This window comes from Apus apus, chromosome 18 (genome assembly GCF_020740795.1).
Source record: "Apus apus isolate bApuApu2 chromosome 18, bApuApu2.pri.cur, whole genome shotgun sequence".
NCBI classification, from domain to species: domain Eukaryota; kingdom Metazoa; phylum Chordata; class Aves; order Apodiformes; family Apodidae; genus Apus; species Apus apus.
Window position 1 is genome coordinate 11,145,725 of NC_067299.1, and position 27,709 is coordinate 11,173,433.

Genomic DNA, 27,709 nt, shown 5'->3' on the forward strand with positions numbered 1-27,709 from the left:
CCAAGGCGAGTCAGGCTCTGGGCACTGCTTTATTACCAGTTTTTAGTGTTATCAAAAAGAAAAGAGTCCCCAAAGGGCAGCAGGGGATGGGCTGATCCCGTGTGGCAGCAGCGGGCTGGGCTGCGCTCGTTAACAGTTGCAGCGGATGGTCTGAAGGTCTTTTCAGACAGTTCCATCCCTCAGAGCTTCCTGCCGTAGATGGCAGCCAGGGCCTGGCGGGCGCTGCAGAGCTGCTGCTCCAGCCTCGCGCGGGTGGCTTGGTTCCCAGTCCTTTTCAGCATGGTCTCCATCTCCTCCACCACCGCCCGGTGCCCGGCCGTGTTGTGGAAGACGCAGATGGCCCGGTCCCCGCAGGACACCAGGTAGCGGCTGCTGGTGTCAAAAGCCAGGTCTGAGACGGGCTGGCTGTGCACGCGCAGGAAGCGCTCCTCCTCCTCGCCCCGCCGCGTGTTGTACACAGCGATGTCTGCGCCGCTGGAGACGGCGACCGCGCGGGCGTCGGGGGACAGGGCGATGCGGCACGGCCCCGGCCCCGGGCACCTCCCCGTCAGCAGCAGGTAGGGATCCTGCTGCTTCTTATATTCCACGTCTGTGTCCCAGAACTTCCAGGTCCCGTCCTTCGAAACAGTCGCCATCCTGCAGCGGGGGGACGGAGCACAGGTGAGCACAAGGAAAGGGGCAGCGCCTCTTCCCCTGGGAGCCAGGAATCCTGTGTGTGCAGAGGGCTCTTTTGGGAAGTGCGAGCCTGTACACACACACACAGTCCTCATCCTCTTCCCAGAGGAGGGGCACCCCCAGGAGGAAGTTCACGGGGGACATGCAGGTGGCATCAGCCAGTCAGGGATTTGCTGCCCTGGTGCTGAACATGGAAATGGATCAACTGTAAGAATATTGGGATTAACAGATCGATTAAAGGCATATTAAGAGTTGTATGTTAAAAATGTAGGCGAGCTGAAAGCTGCTTGATGGGACTTAACATGAGCAGCTGGAGTGATAAGGCCTTAGGCAGCAATTCTAATTAAGTTTTAGCTGAACTCCTGTGACTGAACCTTAAACTTACACTCTACCACCTGGAATGATAGTGACACAACATGTAGACAATGAGATAATTACTCAAAATGATCTTATACAATGGCAAGATGGACTGACTGAAACTTCAGTTAGGGGAACTGGACTGTTGAAGAGTGATCCTGAGAAGACAGTGAATGGGGCTTCTGCCCAGCAGACGGGCAGAACCAACTGGAGAGGGAAGGCTGGTTCATTGTAGAAGATAACTGGATGAACATGTGTGTGCACGTGCAAGAGTAAGTGTGTGGACAGAGTGTGAGGCCTTAACAGGCACGGGTACAATCCTCTCTGGAGCCACCAGCTTGATCTCAAATACATCAACCCTGTGGCAGAACTGAGAGTCTGAACTCTTCTTCACAGCTGGGGCCAAGAGTGGCTCCAGCTGCACCCGGACTCCTCTGAGGTCAGAAAGCAAGGGGGTCCAGTCTGAGCCTTGCCACTCAGCAGGAGAGTCACCCCAGCCCCTTCTTTAACGCCTGGGCTGCCAGAAGAGCATCTGGAGCAGCGATCCCCACAGCACCCAGGGGTGCAGCCCCCCTGCACAGCCTGCTGGTGCACACCGGGAGGGTGAGCTGACGTGTCCCGAAGCCCAGAGCAGGGATCACACCCACTTACCTCCTCGAGTCATTAGAGAAGGAGAAGCAGTGTATGCCAGCAGTGTGGCCCTTCAGCTCAAAAGCCCTGGCCACCTCCCGGAAGTCCCCGTTCTTGCCAAAACACACCTCCCACACCTTCACGTCAGGGGTAAAGCCACAGGATGCCACAAACCTGGGTGAACGAGACACAGGGTTATCTGTCACAGCACCCCTGCATCAGCCAGGCCATGGGGCCAGCCCCACAGAGCTCTCCTCTGGGCCCCTGAGCAAAGCCAGGGTGCTACGACAGGGCTCTCTGAAGGAAAACCCATCCAGACTCCTGTGTTCAAACTGTTGGTCAGCTGAAAAAGTTTTCCCTTTTCACCGAAGACAGGCTGATAAAAAAGGGAATGCTAAGGAAGGCCATGGGGACTGGGACAGCTTAGGAAGGGGAAACTTTCTGGCTAAAGTAAAAAAGCTAAATGTTTCTGATCCCCAAACTCATTGAGCTTGGAGCACAGCAAGTCTTCCTGCAGCCACAAGTCACAGAGTGGAGAACAAGGTTTTCCTGATAAACAAATACAGACTTTAACTTTATAATTAACATTTAAGAGGTTAAAAGTCAGAAATGCTGTTTGCTTTGTCCCACCTCCACTACTGGAGGCCACTGCTGCTCTCCACAGCTCTTTAGGAGAGCATCAGCAGAACAGCAGCTCTGTGGCACAACAGGAACCCACCGAGGGTTCACAGTGCAGGTGAGCTCAGCGCTCCCAGAGGGACTGCTCTCAGGGGCCAGAATCCCATTTCAAAATGTGGAACTTTTTCAAAAATTGCATTAAAAGAACAGCTAACTGCCAATGGTCTCAACTGGTGTCATCCTGTGGGAAGGAGGGAGGTTCCTGCTCCCTCCTGCAGCCTCCCAGCCCTCACCTCCCGCAGGGCGAGACGGCGGCGTGGGCGTTGTTCATCTGGTTGGTGTTAATGCTGGCCAGGACTTCCCCCTTCGGACTCCAGATCAGGATCGTAGTGTCACTGGAAGCTGTCATGATAAACTTTCCTGGGGGGAAAAAAGGCAAAGATCAGCAGAGCTCCTGGGCCTAATGCTGCCACAGGCTTTGCAAAGGCCCAGGACGGTCCCTAAAGCACAACAACCTCCTCCCTGGACAGTCAAGAAAACCAAAAGCAGCACCAAAATCCAAGGACAGAGTGAAGAGTAGGACCTGCAGACTCAGCTCCTGGTTGTGCCTTAGTGCGGAGCAGCCAGCACCTGGAGACCAGGTGTGCTTCTGCCCCAGCACCCTCAGGTCCCACCTGCAGAGCTGGGCACTCACTGGTCCCAGCAGGTCCCCTCTGCCCCAGATGGTAACAGCACAGCTCAAGGCACCTGCAGCTCTCAAGCCACAGCCTGCAGGCAGGCAGGCAGCTGACATCAAGTCACACTAGTACACATGGTTACTGTCTGTGCCAGCATTTTGGACTCCTGCTTGTTTGCACCTGCAATGGTTTCCCCTTTTCCATCTCAGCCCAGACAGGGAGATGCCTGTTAGTACCTTTCAGCTACTTGTTGCAGGTCTAAGTTTTCACTTTCATGCTGAGCAAAGGTCTCAGTTAACATTTTCTCTGCTCTCCTATTACAGAGGTGAACTCACATCCACCCACCTCCAGCTGCCTGCTGTCTTATACCTGAAACCTGAATCCATCAAGCCCTCACCACTACCACATACCCTCTCCCACAGCTCCAGTTCTAGAAGATCCCAGAAGTTCAAGAGAGACCACAGGAACTCACTAGAGAGATTTTTGACTGGTTAAAGACAGACTGGTGGGCCAGAGAACAGCAACTCTCCCAATATCGAGACCACAGCATCCCTGAAAATGTCAGTGAAGAGACTGCACATCAGGGAGCTGGTTCTGTGCTTACAGGAATATCATCTGTCTGAAAATGACATCTCTCAGTTCACTCAGTAGTAATAAAAGGCTGAAGAGGAACATCCAGGAAACTACAGAGAAATGAGTACTGGTGCAGACATGGGCAAACTGGAAGTGCCAAAAAATCCAACACTTTCAGCCCAGCAGCTGCTGCTTTACAAGGAAATCAAAGCTGATCTTGGAAAGCCTCAACACGTGAGCAGCTCTGTCATTTCCATACCTGTCTCTGCAATTCCTATGTTAATGACAGGAGCCTTGTGCTTCTTTGGGAAGTCCCCAGAAGTGGCAGTGAAGGTGAAGCTGCCATCATCCTTCTTAGTCATTTTATAGACACGGATAGTCTCGCCATTTGCCAGCCAAACAATGAATGCCCTGTGGAAGGATGGACACTCCAAACTGTTACAAAACTACCTCAGCTCAGCCCAGCCACAGCAGGTAAGATAACAGGTCACACAGTGGCACTTTGGGAAGGGGGTCCACTGGCAGATAGAAAGCTGAACACTTTACAAGGGCACCAGTTTCTCTCCCTGTGTTAGCTCAACTGCAACACTGAATGGAAAAGAACAGAATGTATTACTCTACATCTGGAAACAACATCTCATCCTGTCTCTGAAAGAGGCCACCTCCCCAGATGCCAAGCCCTGCCTGGGAGCCAGCCTTCCCAGCCCCCCGGGACGCCCAGCAGCTCAGCCCAGCTGCGGGGCTGCAGACAAGGCCCCGAACCTGCACCTCCCGCCCGGGAGCTGGGCCTGGGATGTCTGCCCTGAGCATGGCAGCAAAGTGCTCAGCGCTTGCACAAACCATCGCTCCTGTCAGGGACACGGGGAAGGACAGCCCAGCCCACGGGACGCCCTGGTCCCGACCCAGCTACCCGGGGCGCGGCAGGCCCGGCCCTACCGTGAGTCGGGGCTGAGCCGGACCCGCTCGGCGTGGTCCAGCCCCACGTTGGCCCGCAGGCAGCGGTGCTCCCGCCCCGCCAGCTCCCGGGTGCTCCACAGCCGCACCGTGCGGTCCTCGGCGCACGACGCCAGGTACTTGCCGTTGCTGCTGAAGTCCAGGCAGGAGACGGAGCCGCCGTGGCCCTGCGAGAGAGCGCGGTCAGGGCGGGGGGGGCGGGGGGAGCCCCGGGCGCGGCGGGGGGAGCCCCGGGCGCGGCGGTACCTTCAGGGCGGCCACCAGCAGCTGGTGCCTGAAGCTGCGCTGCTGCGGCTTCTCCCTGCGGGCCCGCGCCGGCAGCTTCGCCTTCCTCTGCTCCGCCGGCCTGGCGGCCTGGCCGTTCGCCCTGGGGCCTGCGGACACCGGAGGGTCAGCCCAGCCCGGCCCGGCCCGGCCCGGCCCCGCCGCTCCCCGGCACTTACCGTCCGGCGGGGCGGCGCGGCGCAGCACGGCCGCCAGCAGCAGCAGGACGAGGAGCAGGGCGAGGGCAGCGGCCAGCCCCGGCCCCCCGAGCAGCCCCGGCCCCCCGAGCAGCCCCCCGGGCCCGCCCGCCCCGCCGCGCTCCATCCTCCCGCCGCCAGCTCAGCGGGGCCGCTCCCCGCGCCGGGCCGGCCTAACGCGCATGCGCGGGGAAGGGATTGGGGGGGAGGGACCCGCTGCTGCCGCCGCGGTCACCGCGCGGGGCGGCCCCTGGCGGCGGGGGCGGGGACTGCACGTCCCGCCGCTGCCCCGCGCTCCCGCGGGGCGGACCCGAAGAACCAGGCTGGGCCCTGCGGACACGGACAGCGCTTTATCGCACCAGAGCCCCCGCTCCCCGCCCGGGGGGCTGTCCCAGGGAGCCCCGCAGCCCCGGGTGCCCCTTCCCCCGCGCTCTGCCCGCAGGGGGCTCCTCGCCGGGGGGCTCGGCAGGGCTGGGACGGCTCTTCCAGGGGCAGCTACGAGGAGGATCCGCCGGGACGGCCCGTCCCCGTCACCGCCCGCGTGGCTTGCTCCGGGATGCAGGCGGGGTCGCTCAGGATGGCGGTGGAAATGCTCAGCTGCCGCAGGGAGCTCAGGACGGCTGCGGGAGACACGGACGTGTCAGCTGCCCCCGCGGCTTGGGGGCTGGAAGGGGCTCGCTTCGCCCACCCTGCGGGAGATGGCTCTTCCCACCCCTGCTGCACCCCCGGGCAGCACAGGAGTTCCCTGCCACAGCCCCCGGCCAAAAGGGCGAAGGGAAACCCACCCTGGGGGGCTTTGGGAAGCGCTGAGCCCTGCGAGCCGGGACGTGGGTTGTGGGGCTTGGGCAGCAGCGGGAGCTCAGCTGGAGCCGGGGTGTGAAAGGGGCGTGGGAAAACACAGCTCAGCCCCAGGGCATCCTGTGGGGTCGTCCCTGCTGTGCAGCAGAAGTTTGCTGCAGCACCAGCCCCGCTGCCACCACGGACACCCCCCTCATTTCCCCTCCTTTTCCATCAGCCCAGGCATCTTCAGGGAGCCACAGACAGGAGCAGGGCCACCTACTTGGCCGAAGCACTGGGAGGGAGCAATGCTGGTCCAGCCAGGCAAGAGATGTCTGCGTGAGGCTCTCCATGCTGGCTGTGGACACCATGCCGTTGAAGGACTCGAAGAGGGGCCGGATGATGATACTGAACTGATGGGAGCGGAGGAGTTAAGGACCAGCCTTGCCAAGCCCATGGTGTCCCACCTACCAGGTGTGGGCAGCACCCTCCTCCAGACAAACCTCCCTGCCCAGCCACAGAGCAGACCTGCTGGGTGCCTTCCTCAGCACCACACGGGGCACCAGCCTGCACTGCTGGGGTGATGGGGACCTGAGTGTCACCCAGGACAGCTGTGTAAGCCCCATCATGACTAGGGCTGCCAGAAATGGTTGATTAGACAAAGGACAATTCTTCAGAGCAGATCAAGAAGCCAGCGAGCACAGTGTCCTTCGAAGCCCCCAGGAGCAGGGACGACACCAGTGTGTCCATCGTGCTCCCCTGGTGCTCTCAGTCTGTGTGGACCATCACTGGGGACTTGTGACTGTGGATGTAGTAATCCACAGCAGATACCTCCACCATGAGTGTGTCCTGGAGCCCATGTTGGCTTTAGCATCCCCAGTTTCCCATGGAAGGAGGCCCACAGGACTCCCAAACTGCATCAGGAGCCATCTTTGCCTTGCCTGGGCTGTTTGGCAGATGGGACTGTGGGCAGCCTGGCCTGCCACTTGGGATTCCATAGACCTCACAGTCTCTACAGGCTTAATGGTTCCTGTGCGTCTTGTTCCTGCTTACAGAGAAGTGGCTCCAGCCCTTTGACCCACTGTCAGGGTCTGTTCCCTGTCCCTTCATTCCCTCCATCCCTTTCACCTCACGGAGCTCAGACTTGTGTCCCAGGCATGGGCACATCTGGGTTTCCAGAGTGTGCCACCTGGCCACCAAGGCCAAGCCACCGTGTCCCCAGCTTTGTGTCTAATCCCTAGTCGACGGCTGCTGCTTCTCAGAGCCAGTTCCCATGTCACCAGGAGCCCTTTCCTGCATGAGCTCAGCTCCGCTGGTGCCTTCCCTTTTCCCTGAGGACTGATCATTTACTCCTACTCCATTGACATTGTTGTACCAGCAGCTTCTTCCTCACTGCAGCATCTCAGCATGTTCCCACCATGTGCCTTTGGCTGGGAAACATCTCACAGTGATCCCCAGAGCCTCTCAGGACAGAGCGACCCCGCATACCCTGGAGGAGTGGATTCACCAGAGGACCTGGTGTCTGGTGCAGGGGTCAGAGCAGGCAGCGGGCACTGGCCCCAAAAGGATACGATCCAGAACTTCCAGTTCTGCAGCGTGGAGGAGCGGACGTACTCGTCGAACATGCCGCGCATCTGGTCGAAGCGCTGGCGCGTGATGGGCACCCCGGTGGCCGGCAGCTGCTCCTGGCACAGGCTGGGGACACAGGCAGCACCCTGGGGCTGTGCTCAGGGGGCTGGGAGCCACGGGGGCCACCCTGTGGGGGGGAGGCTCTGGCAGGAGCTCAGCCCTCAGCAGGGGTGGGCAGGATGTGTCCCCCTCCCAGGGCAGCTGTGGGGCACGGCCCCACACTCTGGCCCCACAGAGCACTGTCTCACAGAATCACACAACTGCTGGAGTTGGAAGGGACCTCCAGAGATCATCTAGTCCAACTCTCCCACTGAAGCAGGATCACCTAGAGCACTTTACCCAGGGCTGCATCCAGGTGGGTCTGGAATATCTCCAGAAATGGAGACTCCACAGCCTCCCTGGGCAGCCTGTCCCAGGGCTCTGTCACCCTCACTGTAAAGAAGTTTTTCCTCATATTTCAATGGAACTTCCCATGTTCCAACTTCTCTCTTGAGCATCCTCCTCCAGAAACAGGGTTGGAGGGGGAACAGAGTCAAACCCAGGTCCTGGGAGGTGCTCAGGAGCCCTGCTGTGTCCTGTGGCCTCCCTGGTGCTGCCACTTGCCCTCCCTGGCTCCCCCGATGCAGGCAGTGGCTCCCACCCCCTGCCTGCCCGGCCCTGCCCCTCCTACTTGATAGAGCTGTTGAGCTCCTCGATCTGCTCCCGCAGCCGCTGCGCCTCCTCCTGCAGGGCTGCCCGCTCCTGCTGCAGCTTGCAGATGTATTCTGCTGTCTTCTGCAAGGTGGTGGCTTTGCTGACCTGTGGGGACACAGCGGATGGCGAAGGCAGCCCTGGGGATGGGCAGGGCGTGGGACTGGTGCTCCAAGGTGCTGGTGCTCCCCACTGCTGTTGCTCAGCTGCTTCTGCCATAGAATCCAGAGCCTGGACCACTCTGGCCCAGCTGCACCACGGGGGCTTCCACGTTCCTGGGGTGGGCTCACAGCCTCACGGGCTGGGGCGCAGGGGCAGATCAGGGACCCTGGGTGACACACAGTGTCCCTGCGTGCCCAGGGCACTCACCTTGATGCTGGGCTGGGCGCTGAGGGTGCTGACCAGGCTGTGCAGCGTGTCGAAGCCCAGCTTGATGTTGAAGCGCCTCTTCTGCTCGGCAGAGATGTGTGTGATGCGGCGGCTCTCCATCTGTGGGCAAGCACTGTCAGGCACCTCCTGGCTGTGGGGACAGCCCTGGGCTACCTGCTCCATCAGGGACAGGCTGGCCCAAGCCTCACAGCCAGGCTGGAGGGGGGATTTTGGCAGGCAGCAGGAAGAGGGGGTGCACATGGAGATGGTGCCCCAGAACTCTTGCTCCTGCCCTACCTTGCTGGGGTCAGCCCTGCCCCGGCAGGACGCAGGGTGGTGCAGGGAGATGCCAGTGCTCGGCCCCACAGCAGGTCCTGGGGAAGCCTGGCCACGCTTGGGCCAGTCACTGCCTGGAAAAGGAAAGGTGATGCTCTGGGGAGAGGGGTGGCAGTGGCAGCAGCCTCCTGTGAGGGGCTGACCCCAGGGTCCCACGCTGGGACAGGCAGAGGGGAGCAGCCCGCAGCAGGACCCCAGCCCTGGGCGGCCACCCCACTCAGCTGGCTCTGGTCCAGCACCCAACCATGTCCTGTCACTTTGTTTAATCCCAGATGCCACTCATTTTACAACTGCTGAGAAATGGGAACATTTCAGACATGGCATTTTAAATGTCCAGGGTTGCTTGGGGTGGAAATCACCAGGAGAGACCCCTGTGGGCAGCGAGGCTGCAGTCTGCAGCTCCAGACTGAAACTGGGAACAACACCAGAGCCTGGTTTCTGCAGGTGAAAGCAGAGTGCTTCCCACTCAAAAACCAAGCTCTGGGCTTTCAAAGCCATAGTCTGACATTTTACTCCTTTTGGTCTTTCCCTGTTTCAGCTGTTGCCCTGGAGAAGGAGGCAGGTGAAGGGGCTTTGCCCACGCCCTGGGAAGAAAACCATCCATTCTCCAGGGGAAATGTAAGCAGCTGGGATTGAAACCAAAATTAAACATCCCCACCATGTTTGGTCCAAGCTCCCTGCAGGAAACGCTGTGTCCTGTGGAGCTCCTTGGGGTGCCCCAGACTCACCACAAGCTGAGGTGGGGGACAGCCGCTCTGCCTTGGGGACCCGCAGCGTGCCCGGCTGGGCGCCCGCCAGAGGGGCTGCCTGGGAAGGGCTGGAGCCAGGAGCCAGCCCTGGGCTCAGGTGGGCCATCCTGGAGAGGAAGGTGGCAGGGCCATCGGAGACAGAGCTCTGCTGCTGGGAGAAGGCAGAGGGATGTGGGAGGTTGGGGGGCAGCTCCCCACAGATGCCAAGGACCAGACCTTTTGTTGGCCGGTGCCTGAGCCGAACACCCGTGAGGGAAACAGGGAAGGGGACACACAGCCCTGTCCCCACGGGGCATCTCCCCAACTGCAGGGGCAGCCCCAGCCCCATCACCCCAGGGTGGCATTGCTAGGAATGAGGTCCTGCCAGCTGGGTCTTTCCCCCCTCTGTCCTCTTTCTTTTAGTGGAGAAAACACTCAGGTGGTTCCTGGCACCCCGGCCACATGTCCCCATCTTCACTCCATGCCTGCCCATCCCCCTATTGCCAAGGGTGACCCCACAGAGACCCATATCCCCAGCAGCCCCATCTCTACCCCTGCCCAAACAACCAGGAGAGGATGTTTCCTGATCTGGGGGGACAGTTTCTGACCTGGAGGAACAACTCCTGACCTGCAGGTAGGTGAGTGCTTACCAGGGAGACAGGGGCTGCAGGCAAGAGTCCTGCACCCATCAGGTGTGAGGCATCCAGGGCTGGCTCCTGCTTGGCTGCAACAGGGCAGGGAGCAGAAGGGAGCTGCTGCGTGAGGCTGTCAGGGCTTGGGTGACCTTTCATACAATCACAGAATGGTTTGGGTTGGAAGAGACCTTAAAGATCATCAGGTTCCAGCCCCCTGCATGGGCAGGGACACCTCCCACCAGCCCAGGTTGCTCCCAGCCCCATCCAACCTGCCCTTCAACACTGCCAGGGATGGGGCAGCCACAGCTTCCCTGGGCAACCTGGGCCAGGGTCTCACCACCCTCACAGTGAAGAATTTCCTCCTAATGTCTAACCTAAACCTCCCCTCTTTCAGTCTGAAACCATTCCCCCTCATCCCATCCCTCCCTGCTCTTGTCCCAAGTCCCTCCCCAGCTTTCCTGGAGCCCCTTCAGGCACTGGAAGGTGCTCTAAGGTCTCCCTGGAGTTTTCTTCAGGCTGAACACCCCCAGCTCTCTCAGCCTGTCTCCAGAGCAGAGCTGCTCCAGCCCCTGGATCATCTCCGTCCCCTCTGGACTCACTCTGTCCTGTTTCCCACTCAGGCAGCAGGTCAGGCAAGACACTGGTGACCTCTCAGCCCATCCCTGGAGAGCCGTGGAGACCAGGCTGGAGACACGGGGGGCTTTGCAGAGGTGCCCATGGCCAAGCCCTGGGGCTACTGGGACCCCATGTCCCTCCAGGGGCTGCTGGCTCTGGTTGGGCTGTCCCAGGCACAGCTTCACCCCTGGGTTTGGCTCTGCCCTGCCGTGTGGACAGCCACGTGCCCAGCCAAGCATCCCCAGCATCCCAACCCCCAGGGACCCCCATTGTGTTTTCCCCCCCCACCCAGCTCACCCCCACAGCCCCCCAGCTCCTCACCTTCAGTCAGCAGCTGGCTCAGGCAGGGGTTGGGCAGGGGCAGTTGGGCTGGCACGGCGGGTCCTGGCAGCCTTTTTGCCTTCGTGCTGCTGCTGGACTTGGTCTTGGGTCGCCCACCCTGGGGCAGCCCCTTGGGGGGAGCAAAGCTGGGGCTGCCTAGCAGGGTGGGGGGCAGGAGCTGGGGGGCAGCTGGAGTGGGGTATCCTGGGGGCACTGTGCCCGTGGTGAAGCCCATTCCTTGGGCGTGGGGGACAAAACAGGGTGCTGAGAGGGGGGAGGCAGGGTGGGCAAGGAGCGAGGGGCCGGGCGAGCCGGTGTAGGGGAACTTGGAGCGGGGGGCTGAGGCAGGGGAGAGCAGAGGGTCCGGGCCCAGCAGCGGGGCCCTGGGGGATGGACTTGAGGGAGTGTAGGGGGGTCCTGGTGGCTCCAGGGTGAGGCACTTGCTGGGGAGGCCATACTGCAGCAGGGGCTTGTGTCGGAGCTGGGGGCTGACGCTGCTGGGGGCTGCGGCAGGGGGCTCGGGGGGCAGGGGGGCTGGGGGTATCTGGGGGGCCAGGAAGGTGCTGTGAAGGCCGAGCTGGGAGGCACTGCCGGGCTGTGGGAGACATGGGAGGGTCAGGGGTGGTGGCTGAGGCACTGGCAGCTGTGAGCCATGGGCTGGGCTCCCTCTCACCTGGAGGAGGGAGCTGGGTGGGACTGGGGCCTCAGAGCTGGCAGGCAGCCCCCGTGTGCCCATCAGAGACCCCCCACCACCAAAAAGGGGCTCAGCCATGGACACGAAGCAGGGTGGCTCCTGGTAGCCCAGTTGTGTCTGCGATGGTGGTGGCCGGTGGCCGGTGAAAATATCTGCAAGACCAAGTGGAAACAGTGACAGGCATGAAGGGACCTTCCCGGAGAGGGGTGACAAGAGCTGTGGGGCATGCTGGGGGGAGCCAGACCCCATCATTGGCACTGCTGGAGATCTGCCAGTCCCACCTTTGCCTTGTGGGGCCAGGGTGGCTCCCAGCTCCGCCAGCAGCTTTGGCACCCGGGTGATGAAACACTGAAATGTGGAGGGAACAGGCAGCCCTGCCACATGCATGGAGACAGGAAAACCCACCTGGAGTGCCACCCAAGGGTGGGGACCCCCATCCCTGATACCCAGCTGGGCACTTTGTGCTCCAGCACTGCTCCCAGGAGAAAGTGTGACCATCCTGCTCCTCCTGAAACAGCCCTGGGCAGCAGCAGGCAGCAGGACGTGGGAACTGAGGGGCAGCCACGGCAGAGGGGCTGGGAAGAGCAGATCACAGTGTCCCTGAGCCGTGGGGGGACAGTCCCCTGGGGTCATGGCTAGTGCTTGTCTGCCTGCCCTGGCACAGCTGTGCGTGCAGCCTGTGGCTAACCACATCCCATGGCCTTCCCGAAACCAGCCCCGTGACCCTGCCGCGACTCCCTCTCCCTTCCTCTCCCTTTCCCACAACCCTGCTCCTTCCGCCAGCCCCGATGCCACGGGGGAAGGGCTGGCCTGGCTCTGAGGGCAGAGAAATGCCTGGTGACACAGGCTCCTGGGGCACATCAGCCCCACTCACACCTCGCTGGATGCTGGCACCAGGCTGGCTTGGGTATCAGCAGCAGGAAGGATTTCCCTGGATGAGGAAGAGCAGGGTGGGAATGGGGCTGCTGGATGCTCCTCACAGCAGCAGGACTGGCTGGGCTTGCAGGCAGCTGCCTGACAATCCCTGGCACTGGCTCTGTGCCCCAGTAGAGCCCGGGGGACACAGGCTCTCGTGTCCCCTTTGGGAAGCACCCAACCTGCTGTGTCCATGGCTGCCCCCAAGCCCCAAGCTGCCAGCAGAGCCTGGCCAAGCCCAGTGTCTGCAGCCAGGCCACGAGCACCAGTGGAGCTGCAAGGGCTCTGCTCTCCCTCAAGGCTCTGGCACAGGCTGCTGTCCCAGGGTGCTCTGTTTAGGGTCCCAAGCAATGGCCTGAGACCCTCTTGAATCTACACCAGAGAAGTAAACATGCCAGCAGAGAGGGATTCCAACAGTGCCATGTGCTGCCAGCTGAGGGTGACACTGGTGTGACCCAGAGCAGTAGCACTGCTGGGCTGCCCCGCTCAGCCCTCAGACTGCCCCATCCCCTCACCAGGGACACGGGGAGTGCCTGGGTGCATGGCAGAGTCACCCTGCCCCTCCACTGCCTGGCACTTGATGTGGGCCATGCTGCTGCCAGACAGGGGCTCAGCCTCCCTCGGGCACAGCACCAGCTCCACACTGCCCTGGCCCTCCACTGTCCTGTGCCAGCCTGTCCCCTGCCACCAGCACTGAAGCTCTGTGGGTATTTATAGGCATTTCTGGTGCCCAGCTCTGCAGATTCGATTCCTCTTGTGCCTCTCACTGCACAGCAGGGATGGATGGGGGATGCTGCCCAGCACGGCAGCCCCCGGGCACTCTGTCCCACCTTTCCCCTGCCCCTTCCCCACCCCACAGCTCTTGCCCATGCTCTTCTCCACAGTCACATCACCCTGACCTGCTCCCAGGCTGCCCGGCACGGCCGAGGCAGGTGTCATGAGGGAGAAGAGCCCGTGTGGGTGGCACACCACACCTCTGGCATCCCGTTCAAACCCGGGGCTGCTCTCCAAAAGGGTTGGGACCAACAGAGCTCGTTCCCAAAGCAAGGCCCCTGCAGCCCTGTCCCCAGGCTCGGGGGAGCCCTGGGGTGCTGCGGGGCGATGGCAGCCGCGGGAAGCCAGCCCAGCCCCCCGCTCCCTGGTGCCAGCTCGGGTCCTACCTGGAACACGCTGCCAGCAGGGCATGGGGCCGGGCTGCTCCCTCGCCTCTGCCATCAGGACTTCTCCATCCACCCCACCCCACGCTCCGGCACCCACCGCGGACACGGGGTGCTTCCTCATTTGGGGGCTGGTTTACACCCGCTGAGTGACAGGCGCCTGGCTCGGCCACAGCCACCGGGCACGGTGACAGCCCCGGGACCCTGCGGGAGCCCCGTGCTGAGCTCTGCTGTGCCCGCGCCCTCACGTTTGCCCCCTGGTGCTCTGCACGAGGCTGCTGGCATCCCAGGAAGTGCCACCTCCGGGACAAAACTCCCGCACACCAGTCTGAGCGACCCGCAGGGAGCTGCCCGGCCCCACCAGCCCCTCTCCAGCCACACTCAGCAGCCTGGGCAAACACCCTGGGATCCCATCTCTGACCCTGGAGGGGCTTGGGACCCTCCTACCCCCCCAGTGCGGAGGCACAGGGCATGGGCAGAGCAGGAAGGGATGCTTTCCTTCCATCGAGTGCCTGGCAGGAGGACCTGTCCCATTCCCAGGCAGCACCTTGGAGCAAAACACGGGCCTTCTCCCCAGGAGAAAAAGCAAAGGACAACCTGGCTGCTCACAGATACGTATTGGTTTGGATGGGCACCACCTTTGCCATCTCCTGCTGAGCACCAGGCTGTGCCATGGCAGCAGGGCCCAAAGAGAGGTGCTGGGGCTGCTGTTGTGACACCATGCTGCCCAAAAGGGGTTGGTGCAGCTTTCCAGTGCCATGCAGGTCCCCTGGGGGCAAGGGACACTTGTCAAGTGTCATTTTGACCCCTTTAAAGCTCTCCCAGCGACTGATGCCCACATGGGGCACCCGGGGACAGGGGGCAAAAGGGCCAACAGTGGGGACAGACCCTCTTGCCAGCATGGCTCCCCCTGATGGGACCTCAGGAGGGATGGAGCTGAGTAGGACTGGCAGGAGCCTTCCCACCCCGTCCATCCCTGGGGCATCCCACCGCCTGCCCTGGCACATCAAGTGCCCCAGGCTGTTCCCTGCCAGCGCCTGCTCTTGCATCACCCCACAGCCCCATGGCGCAAGCACCCTTGTTTCTTCCTGCTGAAGGAAGTGGACATCATCCCTGGAGCTTGCAGGGTGCTCACAGATGCATGGAGGGGTCTGGAGATGCTGGTGTTGCCTGAGGCTAGCAGCCCACACCAGCTCCCACCCTGCCAAGTGTGCCCAGGCCAGCAGCTCTGGCACGTCTGAGGGCAGAGCTGGTCTCTGGGGCACCAGCTGTGCCCTGCACTGGCATATGAGGCACAGACCAGTTGGGACCAGGACATGTCCCAACCAACTCCACAACACTCAGGGACACTTGTGGCTCAGAGCCCACATGGTAGCCCTGGTGGCAGCTCCATTGACCACTCCCTGTGTCCCCCTCAGCAACCCCCTTGCCCCAGCTGGACACCAGTGGCCAGGTTTATCTCTGGGCCAGCCTGACAGGGATGGTGACCTGTCCCCAGAGGACACAGCCCAGACCAGCACGAGGTCCCAGCTCTGAGCCAGTCCCTGGGGCTGCTCCACATAAGGCTGGTCAGTGAGTGGGGTGAGGAGGGGGACACAGCAGCACAGGACCTGCTGTCTAGAGGTTTCTTCTTTCTTGAGGGGGACACAATTGTCCTTCCTCTGTCTGCAGACAAAGCAAGGTGGTTTGGCCCTCCTGGCAAAACCCTCTGTAGAAATCCAGGCCCTTTCCAGCCTGCCATGCTCTGCCCCAGGTGCAGGCAGGCACCCTGAGCCTCTGCCTTGCAGCATCCATGCCCATAGTATGCTGCTTTTTCCATGCCACTGGAATTCCAGTGCTTTCTGGCTGCTCCAGCAGCTCCCACTGCTGCCTGGCCAGCCCACTGAACCCCCCATTTTTGGCTGCTGTGGGGTACAGAGCATGCTGGGCTGCGTGGGCTGTGGTACCACACCTGGGCTGGCCCTTACCTGAGATCTCCATGTCATCCAGGCTGGGCTGCAGGGGGGCCAAGTCCGGCTGGATCATGTCAGCGTTCCCAACATATGCTGGAAGAGGGTAGAGCTGCAACAGCAGGGCCAAGCCACTGCATCCCCAAAACTCCCCCCACCCCTGCTGTCACCCCCCTGTGGCACCCCAGAGTCACCCCGCAACCATGTGCAGGCAGGGACATGGACACCCACCCTGCAGAAACCCAGGGCCACTACCCTGCCCACTTCTGGGATCCCATCCAGCATCCAAGAACCCCAAGGAAATGCTGAGCCTTGGCACAGGAGCTGCCTGGTGCTGCAGGAGCTCCAGGGATCTGGCCAGGTAGGGACAGTAAAAGGTGGCCATGGAAGGCAGGACCTGCCTGCTGCTCACCCAGGGCTGGCAGTTCTGCCCTGGGGTCTGCTGCAGGTTCTTCATGGGGTTAGTGCTCCTCAAGCTGGTCTGGAGAAAGCCAGGGGAGAAGGGGATGATCCCACCCAGTCCAAATGCAGGGGTAGCTCCATTTGGGCAGGGTGAGAACATCCCCTTCTCCCATGGCTCCTTCTCCATTTGAGCAGGAGCATCCCCTCCAGGAGACCCTGTCTGCCCAAAAAACCCAGACAGCAGCTCTCAGGGGCTAAACCAGGAGGCAGCAAGGTGCTACTGGCCACGCTGCCCACCTGGATCACCTCCTCCAGTGAGAGCATGGTCTGAGGCACCTACCATCCTCGGGGACTGCCTGGTGGGTACTGGGAGTCTGTGTCATGGTGAAGAGAGTGTCAGAGATGTCTGAGAGGAAGGTGTCCAAGTCGAAGTGCTGCCTACCCCCTGGCTCCTCTTCCTCATCCCCAAGCAGCATGGGCACCACATTGCAGAAGAGCTGGTTGCACCATTTCTCTGTTGGCCTCCAGGCATCCTCATCCTGCATGAGATGGAGCAAAAGAGCCTCGTGGACACCTCTTATGGGTAGGGTCCATGCTTGGCTCCTCAGCTGCCCTCCCAATCCAAGATCCTAAGTACTTGGTATCCCATCCCATTGGGTTTGTCACACCCTGAGGCTTTCATCCACGCTTCTTCCAGGCTGCCCAGTGCAGGATGTCCATGTTGCATTCCCCCTTCCCTACTCTCCCCCAGCAGACTCACCTGCTTTGGGCTGGAGAGCTCTTCCTCCCGGGTGGACTTTCGGAGCTGGAAGGAGAAGACAGCCTCTGTCACTGCCCAGTCAGGGTGGGCACAGCTTGGGGCAGAGCTGGGGCAGCATCAGGAGGGGGGTCCTGGGGTGCTTAGCGTGGCCACTATGAGTTCACATCTACCTTTACTCTGCTGAGTCTAGGCTGCAGCTGGGACAGGGTCTGCCCTGAGCTCTCCCCCGCCAGCACCATGGGAGCAGCCAGCATCCCCCTCCCCTGCTGGCAAGAACCTGCCCTGCCCCACTGCTGGCCAGCCACGGCTCCACCTTGGGCACACTGATGTCCCCTCCCACTGCTGGCACTGCCGCAGGACAGGCAGCAGCACAGGCAGAGCCACTCACCCGCTTCTTGTAGTAGATCCTCCACTTGTGGTACTCCCTCATCACCACCTCGATGCGGCGTTTCCAGTAGTTGCCCTCCAGCACGACAGCCTGGGGGGCAGGACAGGGGGTCACGGCCGAGTGTCCCCACCCCAGCACCCGCAGCCTGGGCTGGTTCCCTTGTGCCATGCCAGGAACAGCTTTCCCAGCCCGCTGCGTGTCCCCAGCGCCCACCGGTGCCACCCAGCCCTGCTCCTGGCCCAGGGAGCTGCAGGGGCCGTGCCCTACCTCTGGTTTTCGGTGCTCGTCAGCCTCCGACCCCTCCAGCGGGGTGATGAAGCCACACACGGGGTTCTTCCTCCTCTCCACATCTGTCCAGGGTGAAAACACAGCTGGCTTCACCCATGGCCCCATCCCTGGGCAAGAGAGGGTGCCCACGCACCCCTACATCGCTGCCCCGGTGCCAGCCACGTCCCACCCGGCCGGGGGGGCAGGCGGAGCGGGTTCTGGCCCCGGACTCACACTGGATGTACCACGCTCTCCAGATGGCGTTGTTGAGACGGATTTTATCCCGGCAGAGCAGCCGCAGCCCCTTGAAATTCTTCCACTTCGGAGACACCAGCTTCCCACTAGAACACCAAGCAAAGGGGAGGCTGAGGAGCACTATCCCAAAGCCCTGGTTTGGGTGGTCCCGGGGGGGCTGTGCCTTGAGAGGTGCCTGGGGCCACCAGCCTGGTGGCAAGTCTGGAGCAGGTGCAGCCCTGTGGCTCTGCTGCCAGCTGCTTCCCAGGCACCTATAGGAGCACCCATGGGAGCACCCCAAGCTCCTGGTCACCTTGAGAGCAGCACAGACCTAAACAATGAGCGTCACAAGCCACATGAGCCTTCTTGAACCCCTTAGATTAAAGCAGAGCACGTAGAGGAATTGAGTCCTTGTGGCTTGAATCCTGGTTCCAAGAATGGACCCCACTGCCCGTGACCAGGGCAGCTGCATTCCTGCCCCAGGAGACAGGAAGGGAAGTCTCCTGCCCGGGCGAGACACCAGGTGATGTCTTGCTGCAGCTCTTGCCTCATCACAGCATTTGGGCAGCTATTTCCTACCCTTCTTTTAATGCCGGGCAAGACTTGGAAGTGCTGCCTTCAGCAGGGGGCAGGCAGGAGCAGCAGGGCAGGCAGGAGCAGCAGGGCAGGCAGGGGCAGCAGGGCAGGCAGGAGCAGCAGGGCAGGCAGGGGCAGCCCGTTTCGTGGGTCTGGGAAGGCAGGACAGCAAGCTGGAGAGCATTAAAGACATTAAGAGACACTTGCCTGTGCCCCAAGATGGGCAGACAGTGGGACCAGCCCTGACCTCAGCCCAGCACAGCCCATGGCTCTTCTTTGCACCCGTTCCTGCACCCTCTCCCCAGCCCCCAGCCCATGCTGGGCTCCTTCCTGCCTGTTTCCTGGCTCCTGAGGCAGCCGTGTTTGCTCTGCAGCTCATGGTGGTGACAACATCCCCAAGGGGCCTGCAGTGTGGGCAGCCTCATTTCACTCATTGCCTTGTTTCCTTCCAGATGAGGAAAACAACCCCCTCACATGCACCCACTGGGGAGGTGCTGAGGGTCCTGCTGCCCCAGAAGCTCCCCGGGAGATGTTTGGATCCTTCTGCCTTACTTTGGGGTCTTCTCACCTCACTCTGCAAGCCCAGGAGCTTCCTCAGCTCTCCCACCCACCAGGGCACAGCCTTGGGGCAGTGCTGGCTGCATGGAGGGGCCCTTCGAGAGCAGGCTGGAACGGAATGGTTAGAGTTGGAAGGGACCTTAAAGATCATCTAGTCCCAACCCCCTGCATGGGCAGGGACACCTCCCACCAGCCCAGGCTGCTCCAAGCCCCATCCAACCTGCCCTTCAACACTGCCAGGGATGGGGCAGCCACAGCTTCTCTGGGCAACCTGGGCCAGGGTCAAACCAGCCTCACAGCAAATAATTTCTTCCTGAGGTCTCATCTAAATCTCCCTTCTTTCAGTTTGAAACCATCACCCCTTGCCCTATCACTCCATGGCCTGGTAAAAAGTCCCTTTCCAGCTTTCCTTGAGGCCCTTCAGGCACTGCAGTGACACCTGTCACCTTGAAGCCCACAACCCTCCCCAGCCAAGAGTTTGTCCCTTCAAGATATCGATGCTGCTTTGGGTCCCACTTGTCCTGAGAACACGGGAGGAGGAAGGAGGCTGGGCTGGATGTAGGAGTCCTGTATCCCCCCCTTGCCAGCATGACCTCAGGTGCACCCCGAGGTGCCACCTGGCCATGGGGAGGTACTGGGGTGAGAGCAGTGCCTGGCTGATACTTAAAGAAGTTGCACACTTGTTCATTGAAGCTTGGGAGATCTTGGAGCACCCTCGGAGCAAAGGGTCAGGGTGGTTCTGCATTAATGTGCCTGCAGCTGCATGGCCATGGGGTGGGATGGCAGCTGGGGCTGCCCCCCTGGGCAGCAGGGCTGGCTTGGCTCAGAGCTGGGCTTGGAGCTCCCTGCAGCCTGGTGGGCAGGTGGCTTTGCTGCAGGCAGGGTGATGTCCTTGACCTTGGAGCCAGGCAGCTCAGACCCGCAGCAGGGCAGGCAGTGAGACCCCTGTGCTGGTCCTGCCTGGCTCTGTGGCTGGAAGCAGCGTGTGGGGCAGCCAGGAGAGAAGAGCACTGCTGTCCCCCCTCTGCTGTCCCCCCTCTGCTGTCCCCCCTCTGCTGTCCCCCCTCTGCTGTCCCACCTCTGCTGTCCCACCCACCCCCGGGGGACGAGGCCTGGGATGTCTGGGATTAGGGGCTGCCCCCCGCAGGGATGGATGGGGACAGTCACTCCAGGGACACCCAGCCTGGCCAGGGGGCTGGAGAAGGAGCCGTGTCCCCGCAGCTCCAGCCTGCAGAGCTGAGGACCTGGCCAGGCACTGGCCACTCCGCTGTCACCAGGAGCTGAACTTTCCCCAGCGGCACCAGGCAAACACGCGGTGGTGCCGGGCGGAGCAGCCAATGGCAGGGACGGGTTCCCAGGCGCGCGGCCAGACCCTGGAGGTCAAGGTTACCTGGCCACGGTCCTCACCGGTGCCCGACAGCCGGCTTAAAGGAGCCCATGGCCACGATGGGCACCTCTTTGGGCACCTGTGTCACACACAAGGCTGGTGAGACTACGGAGCTGCTGCGGTTCCAGGAGGTAGCCTGGAGATGCCTCTGGGCTTTGCCACTAATGGCCTTTTTCCCCCATTAATGAGTCTTTCAGTTTTGGGGCTTATCGGGCTGACCTTTGCTCCCAGGTTTGCCTTGAAAATGGCCCCGCCCTTCCCTGACATTATGTCCCCGGGGTGAGGGATGCCAACACCCTGCTGAGCTGTGAGGAAGGTTTGGGACGCCCCAAACAGGCCGGTGGTCCTGCTGCTCCACACTGCCCGAGGGACGGGGACACAGAGCCCCCCACCAGCTGGGTGGGACGGGGGGAGCTGGGAGCAGGGCTCAGCTGGCACCCTACCCACCATGGCTCAGCACCAGCTCTGTTCTGCCCAGTGGCTTTGCTCCAGGAGTCATTTAGCCCAGCCAGAATGTGAAGGTGTTGCAGCCCCTGCTTTCATGGCAAAATGAGTAGTTTGCTCCCCATCAAAAGCAAGAGGAGGAGGGAGGAATGATCTGGCTGCAGGTGGCAGCAGGAGGGGAGCAGCTAAGCCAGGGGTTTTCCAGCAGGTACAAGCCTGCTTCCCAGGAGGGGCCAGAGGAGGATCCCTCATGGGGCCGTCAGAGCCCCCTCCCCCTCTCTGGGCTGCCAGGACCCAGCTTGGCCCTGAGAAGCAAGGGGACTGAAAAGAGGGGCTGCCTGAAAAAGAACAGCCTTTCCTGCAAGTCCTAAAAGCGCACGTTCCATTTCTCACAGATTTTGCTTCCAAAGTCATGATTTTACTGGAATTTTTGTTTTACAACCCAGAGTCTGGGAAAGAAAATTAAAAGATATAACTATTTTCCTGACAAGTGCCCTGAAGCAAAAGACTGTGTTCAAAGCCAAATCCAGACCTCCAAGACCTGAATGAGCTTCTTTCTTAACCATGAGGTGCTGCTGACAGAGCTGCTGCTCACCACACTCCCTCTGGAAGGAGCCAGCTCAGCCCCTCCAGAGGCTGCATCTGGGGCAGCTGGAGGTCAGTTAAATAACAAAGTTGTTAATAAACTGTCCTGGGGATAACTGGGGACCTGCTCTGTGTATCTAGGAGTGCCTCTGCCTGCACAGCTCTGCTTCTCAAGCAGCCACCCAGGCAAAGAGAGTATGAAGTAACCCATATGAGAAGGGAAGTAGTTTAAATCCTCCTGCAAATAGAATAATAAAGTCTCAGACTGGTTTGGGTTGGAAAGAACCTTCAAGATCATCCAGTCCCACCCCTGCATGGGCAGGGACACCTCCCACCAGCCCAGGTTGCTCCCAGCCCCATCCAACCTGCCCTTCAACACTGCCAGGGATGGGGCAGCCACAGCTTCCCTGGGCAACCTGGGCCAGGGTCTCACCACCCTCACAGGAAAGAATTTCTTCCTAAGGTGGGATCTCAATCTTCCCTCTTTCAGTGTAAAACCACCACCCTTGTCCTCTCACTATGTGTCCTTGTAAAAAATTTGTCCCCATCTTTCTCGCAGGCCCCCTTTAAGTACTGAAAGGCCACAATAAGGTCTCCCCAGAGCCTTCACTTCTCGAGGCTGGACAATCAAGACAACAACAACAAATAGTTGTCCAGGAAGCTGGACATCTGCAAATCAACCTAGATACATCTCCACAGCCAGTTATCTCGGTGACCTCCGGAGTTATGGCCCCACTGGGCCTCCAAAGTCTTCAAAGATGCTCATATCATCTTCAGGGGGCTTTTCATCCAGCTTCCCTTTGTCTTACCAGTGTGGAAACAGGCCTCCACACCAGCACCTCCTCTGCACCCTGCTTGGGCAGGATCAGCCCCAAATCCTTGGGAAATGACAAAGACATGCAGCTCTGCTGCTAAGGACAACCCAGCCCAGCTGCAGCCTGGGTGGCTTTAGTCCCAGCAGGAGCTTTTCCTCCCCCCTGGTGCCCATCCCGGGGATCATTCAGAGCAGGAGCTGCCCAACTCAGGCTGCAAGAGAAGGCAAGAACTGCAGGGAACTGAGGTGAGCGATTTGCTGGGAGGGCAAAGGGAAGTCCAGGATAATCTGAAGAAAAGGACATGGGGACAACAATGTGCCCTTGTGGCCAAGAAGGCCAGTGGTATCTTGGGGTGCATTAGGAGAAGTGTGTCCAGCAGATTGAGGGAGGATCTCCTCCCCCTCGACTCGGCCCTGGTGAGACCTCACTTGGAGTGTTGTGTCCAGTTCTGGGCTCCCCAGCTCCAGAGGGACAGGGATCTACTGGAGAGAGTCCAATGGAGGCTACAAGGAGGATGAAGGGACTGGAACACCTGCCTGATGAGGAAAGGCTGAGAGACCTGGGGCTGTTCAGTCTGGAGAGGAGAAGACTGAGGGGGGATCTAATGAATGTCTATCAATACATGAGGGCATCAAGAAGGCAGGGACAAGCTCTTGTCACTTGTGCCCTGGGACAGGACGAGGGGCAATAGATTCAAACTGGAGCCCAGGAAGTTCCACCTCAAGATGAGGAAGAACTTCTTTCCTGTGAGGGTGACAGAGCCCTGGGACAGGCTGCCCAGAGCGGCTGTGGAGTCTCCTTCTCTGGAGACTTTCCAGACCTGTCTGGATGCCTTTCTGAGTGACCTGCCCTGGTTTTGGTCCTGCTCTGGCAGGAGGGTTGGACTCGATGATCTTCAGAGGTCACTTCCAACCCCCAACATTCTGTGATTCTGTGGGAGAGGGCAGCAAGGCTGGGATCTCTGCCTGGGTGATTTCTGCCCCAGTACACGTGTGTTGAAGGCACCATGGATCAGAGCATCAGCCAGAGAGAACAGCAAAGCTGCAGCAGCAGTTCTTCTCAGGAAGCCTCAGAGCTGCTGTCAGCTTGGCAGAGGGATGGACTGGTGGGGCATCAGTGTGCAAGGGGGTAACCAGAGTAACTCTGTGTCACTCACCACTCTGATGTCCCTACCTGCAAAATCTCCCCTCTCCATGTCTGCAGGGGAGAAGAGGAGGTTAATCTCCATCACACTCTGGGCCCAGCCACAGGAGGCTTCTGCTGAAGCTCAAGATGTGTGCAAGGTAAGACCAGGACTGGCTGCAGTTGGCAGTTCCTATCTGCACCCAGAGTTTCTCCCCTTAAGAGAACAATTCCCAGGTCAGTCACCCCATGACTCCCTGGAATGGGTCACAGGAGGCGTGTGAGCCCAGGTGACCAGCTCTGCACGGCAGGACACTGGAGGGTCACACAGCAGGGATGGGGAGAAAGTGCTTCTCAGCTGAGGAGGTGGTGCCAAGGCCATGTGTGAACAGATCCTGAAGGAGCTCAGCTCCACAAGCTCAGCTTTTTGGGGAAGTGTGCTGCAGGGAGGTCCACCCACAGGAGAACCAGCTGTCTAAGGAAGGGATTCAAGATATGCAGCACGTTGCAAGAGGAGTGGAAGAGAATCATTAAGTCTTTGGCAGGAAAGCTGCTGGAAGCATCCTGGAAAATGGGTACAAAGGGCCTGGGAACTCCTTCTTCCTAGCCCCAGGAGGATGACCTTGGCAGGGTGAGTCACCTCTCTTTGAGGGATCTGAAGAAACAAATTGCTTCTAGAAGCAAGCTTTGATGTGGAGAGAGTGTTTCTTTCCCAGTTAGGGGGTGATGCCCAGTCCAGCCCATGGAGGGATAATGGGTCAGTTGGTGGTTGCTCGAGCTGAGACAGAACTCCCATAAACACCTGGGAAGTGCTGTGAGGAAACACTGGAGAGGGCAGGAATCCAGCTACCCAGATGGCTCTTCAGTTACAGCCATTGAACAATGATGCTGTTAGGGAGTTTAGTGTGTTGCCTTTGAGCTGGTGTGACCCTGGACAGCAAGGGGTGGGTGGCTGCAGCAGTCACCCAGAGGAACAGGAGAAGGGAGAGTTCCCTCTGCTCAGCACTTTGAAGGCCAACCCTGGAGACTGAGTCCATAATGGTCCTGATAAAAGAGAGAGGTTCACAAACTGGAGCAATCTTGGAGGAGGGTGTTCAGGTGTTTGGGGACTAATGTACAAGACAGAAGAGGAGGGTGAGGGATGAGTTTGTTCAGCCTGAAGAAGAGAAGGTGAAGAGAGGATCTACTTGCTGCCTTCAGCTACCCAAAGGAGGCTATAGAGATGGAGCCAGACACTTCTCAGAAGTGCATCTAGAAAGGGCAAGAGGCAACAGACACAAGCTGGAACAAGGGAAGCTCTAATTAAGAGTCATGGGCTCTTCCTTGTGAGAGCAGTGCAGCCCAGGGACAGGGTGGACAGGTGGTGGGCTCATCATCCTTGGTCTCCATCCATCAGAATGATGGCCCTGAGCAACCTGGTGCGGCTTTGGAGTCAGGCCTGCCCAACACCATGGGTGGACTCTAAACTCCAGTGGTGCCTCCCAGCTGGCAGCTTTCCATGGTTTCTGCTTTGTTAGGGAGGACGTAACTGTGGGTGTGCTCCTGAAGGCTGGAGGACATTTGGATGGTCACCCCAACTGAGGCTGTGCTGCCCTTCTGAGGAACCTGGCTGGGAGGAAAGGTGTGAAACGGCCAGTGATGCAGAGGAATATCAAATCAAGTAAGACTAAAAGTGTGCCAAATATCTTTAAATGCCATTTTGCCCCTCTGAGACCTTCCTCCAAACACGCCCTGAAAGTCTGTCAAAACTGTATTAGTGAAGCTGCTGGGGGGTTCCAAAGGGAGAGAAGAAAAGCCTGAAGAGCAGCTCAGCCAGCAGAGTCAGAGCTTAGAGCCAGAGTCCAGTCCCACCTGTGGAGAGGCACATCCAGCCCTGCAGCACACGGAGTCACCTGAACCTGATCTCTGGCATCCTGTTTTTAGGGTGCTGGAAGCTGTACAGCATGACAGCTGAGGGATGGAGAGTGTCTAAGGGTGGAAGGAGCTCCACACAAGAACTCAGCATGAAGTTTGGAGAACATCCGATGTCAGCGTTTCCCTGGCTGAGTCCCATGGCCTGCAGCTCTCCTGGCTCCATGGGGCACCAAGAACTGCTCCCACAGGTGTTGAGCAAGACCTACTCTTGCACCAAGGCAGCTGCAGACATCTCTAGTACTCTGGACTCTTGGTGGCCATCAGTGGTGGCACTAATGCTTTGTAGCTGAGCTGGATCCTCCTCCCCAAGGGCTACTGTCCGACTCAGTCATGGTTTGCCATGGGACTGGGCTGGGGGGTGCATTGTCATGCTTGGAGCAGGAGGGAATCCAAGGGGTAGAGAAAACTGGAGTGATGGAGCCCTGTCTGCAGACCAAGGGCCAGCCCTGGGTGCCATACATCTGCTGTGGGCTGCTCCACCTGCCCCCTTCCCCTGCCTGGGGGCACACAGGGGCTTGTGGGGCATCTCAGGAGTCAAGAGCCTTAGCACCCTGGGGTGGAGCCTTGTCTGCTCCTCCAACCCCAAGCTACAAGGCCCAGACTAGGACAAGTATGGGGCTGGGAGAGCAAAAGAGAGTAAGGTCACCAGTGCCTCAGTGTCCCCTGAGCATGGCACTCAGCTGGGTCAACCCTATGCTGAAGCTCTTTGTGTACTCCCACAGAGCACCAGCTTCACCAGCTGTCCTTGGAGGAGAGCTGTGAGCAAACCTGGCAGCCTAGGAGGTGGTGATGGGCCCAACGTACCAGGCCTTGTGGCACATAGTACCCCTGGAGTGCTGACCCAGGGCCTGGTGTCACCAGGGCTGCTCTGGCAGCAACCACATATTCAGCTGAACACTCAAGGACTTCAAGGCATACTTGAGAGGTCAGCAACTCAATGAGACCCTGCGTGGAGCAAGACAATGGGCAACTCTTCAAGGCTATTGTGCTGAGGTTTGGTTTCATGCATCATCAGTAGAATATTGTCATTCCAGGTTTTCACCTGGACATTTTGCAAAGCTCCACAAGCAGTTTTGCACCGACAGCAGTAGGGCAAGTCATCCTGGTGCTATGCCTGAGAAAACCTTGGGGCTGTGGCAGAAGAGGGGAGCTGCCTTCCAGGACGTGTGCCAAGGTGCTAAAAGACAGGATGAGGAGTTGTGGGATTAGCAGGTCCCCAGTGTCCTGGGCTTTGGGTGGTTTGTGTCGTTGGGTGAGCAATGCAGCCACCCATTTGATTCTGCAGGAGAGAAGGGGAGAAGCTTTCAGGAGGCCCTGGGCAAAGCTCTGTGCAGCCATCCAGCCCTTGCTGCTGCTACAAGTCCTGGAATAACCTTGGGACATGTGGGCAGAGTCCAGAATGGGAAGGCAGGACTCCTGCTCTGGGCTGAATTGCCAAAGACAGAGCATTGGCTGCCCATGGGGTTATTGCTGCTCTAGAGAGCGTGCAGGTCCTGGCTGTGAGGGTGACTCATGGGAAGGTGGAGGAGGGTCAGACTGCTCATGAAGAGAGGAGGAACTTCTCGTCTGGCTCCATGGCCAACAGCCCAGCACCAATTCTTTCTCCCTGAAACCTCCCAGGAGGGCTTTTTTTGGACACATCACAACCCAGTGGCCAAGAGGACAAGGACAGTGCCAGCTGGAACTAGTGGCGGGTTCCTGGAGAGCCAGCGGGCCTGAGCCAGCCTGACGCCTCCAGGAGCTGGGGGGTCCATGAGACACGTCCAGGGAGGGGCCCGGGACTCACCTGTACTCCAGGCTCATGCACTCGAAGAGCCGGGTGAGGGTGGGGTCGATGCTCCGGGGGTCTGCGGGCAGGGGCTCCGCGCGGCGGTGCCGCCGCCGGGGCAGCGCGTCGCTGTGCGGGGACGACACCATGAAGTGGCCGCTGTGGATGACCTGGGCAGGGCTCTGCGCCCCGGCGGCTCCCGCGCCGCCCGCCGCCGCCTCCTCGGAGTCCGAGTCGGAGTCAGAGACGGGGCAGGGCCCAACGGGGGGCTCGGGGAAGGGCCCCGGCCGCCCCCCCCCAGCTCCCGCCATGGCCTGCTCCGCGCCGCAGCCCTGCCCGGCCTGCTGGAGCGCCAGGGCCTCGAGAACCCGCCGCGGTGCCGCCCGCACCTCCCGCCACCCCGCAGCCCGCGGCTCCCCCGCGCCCCCGGCTGCCCCGGCCGGGCCGCCCGCTATTTATAGCGGTGACAGCTGGGCCTGCCGCGGGCGCCCGGCCCCGGCCAGCGGGCTCGCAGGCCTCCAGGCCTCCCGCGCCCCGGCTCCTGCTCGTGGCACCGTCTGTGGCTTTTATGGCCCTGCCAGGCGGGGAGGAGCAGCGGCAGGTCCCCTGTCCCCCCCGCGCCCGCTGGCAGGCAGCTCTGTTTACCCGGGGTTAATGGCCAAGCTGCGGGGAGAGGAGCGGGCCCGTGTTTGCCTACGGCCCCGGCCCTCCTGGATCTCCCCGCGCTTC

The 27,709-nt window shown here is 60.3% G+C and overlaps 2 protein-coding genes across 7 annotated transcripts; both read right to left on the reverse strand.

Annotated features, from left to right (window-relative positions):
• Window positions 1–10: 10 nt before the first annotated feature.
• TBL2 (transducin beta like 2) lies at window positions 11–5,185 on the reverse strand. 2 transcript variants are annotated; one of them, XM_051635387.1, is made up of 7 exons: window positions 4,928–5,185; window positions 4,731–4,858; window positions 4,467–4,651; window positions 3,790–3,941; window positions 2,574–2,700; window positions 1,684–1,836; window positions 11–636 (listed from the first exon to the last, which is right to left on the reverse strand). In XM_051635387.1, exons 1-7 carry the CDS (start codon window positions 5,070–5,072, stop codon window positions 180–182), a joined length of 1,347 nt encoding a protein of 448 aa, XP_051491347.1. In that variant the 5' UTR covers window positions 5,073–5,185; the 3' UTR covers window positions 11–179. The 2 variants fall into 2 exon arrangements, with proteins under 2 accessions (XP_051491347.1, XP_051491346.1); XM_051635386.1 differs by having other exon boundaries at window positions 4,731–5,185.
• A 95-nt stretch (window positions 5,186–5,280) lies between these two features.
• On the reverse strand, window positions 5,281–27,514 carry MLXIPL (MLX interacting protein like). 5 transcript variants are annotated; one of them, XM_051635329.1, is made up of 17 exons: window positions 26,999–27,513; window positions 17,812–17,918; window positions 17,578–17,660; window positions 17,311–17,400; window positions 16,923–16,967; window positions 16,503–16,701; window positions 15,779–15,856; window positions 11,719–11,891; window positions 11,046–11,640; window positions 10,125–10,198; window positions 9,475–9,643; window positions 8,708–8,820; window positions 8,411–8,530; window positions 8,022–8,149; window positions 7,294–7,417; window positions 6,006–6,135; window positions 5,281–5,565 (listed from the first exon to the last, which is right to left on the reverse strand). In XM_051635329.1, the coding sequence occupies exons 1-17, from the start codon at window positions 27,289–27,291 to the stop codon at window positions 5,441–5,443; spliced, it is 2,646 nt and encodes an 881-aa protein (XP_051491289.1). In that variant the 5' UTR covers window positions 27,292–27,513; the 3' UTR covers window positions 5,281–5,440. The 5 variants fall into 5 exon arrangements, with proteins under 5 accessions (XP_051491289.1, XP_051491288.1, XP_051491287.1 ...); XM_051635328.1 differs by having other exon boundaries at window positions 9,475–9,646; XM_051635327.1 differs by having other exon boundaries at window positions 10,125–10,258.
• Window positions 27,515–27,709: the final 195 nt, after the last annotated feature.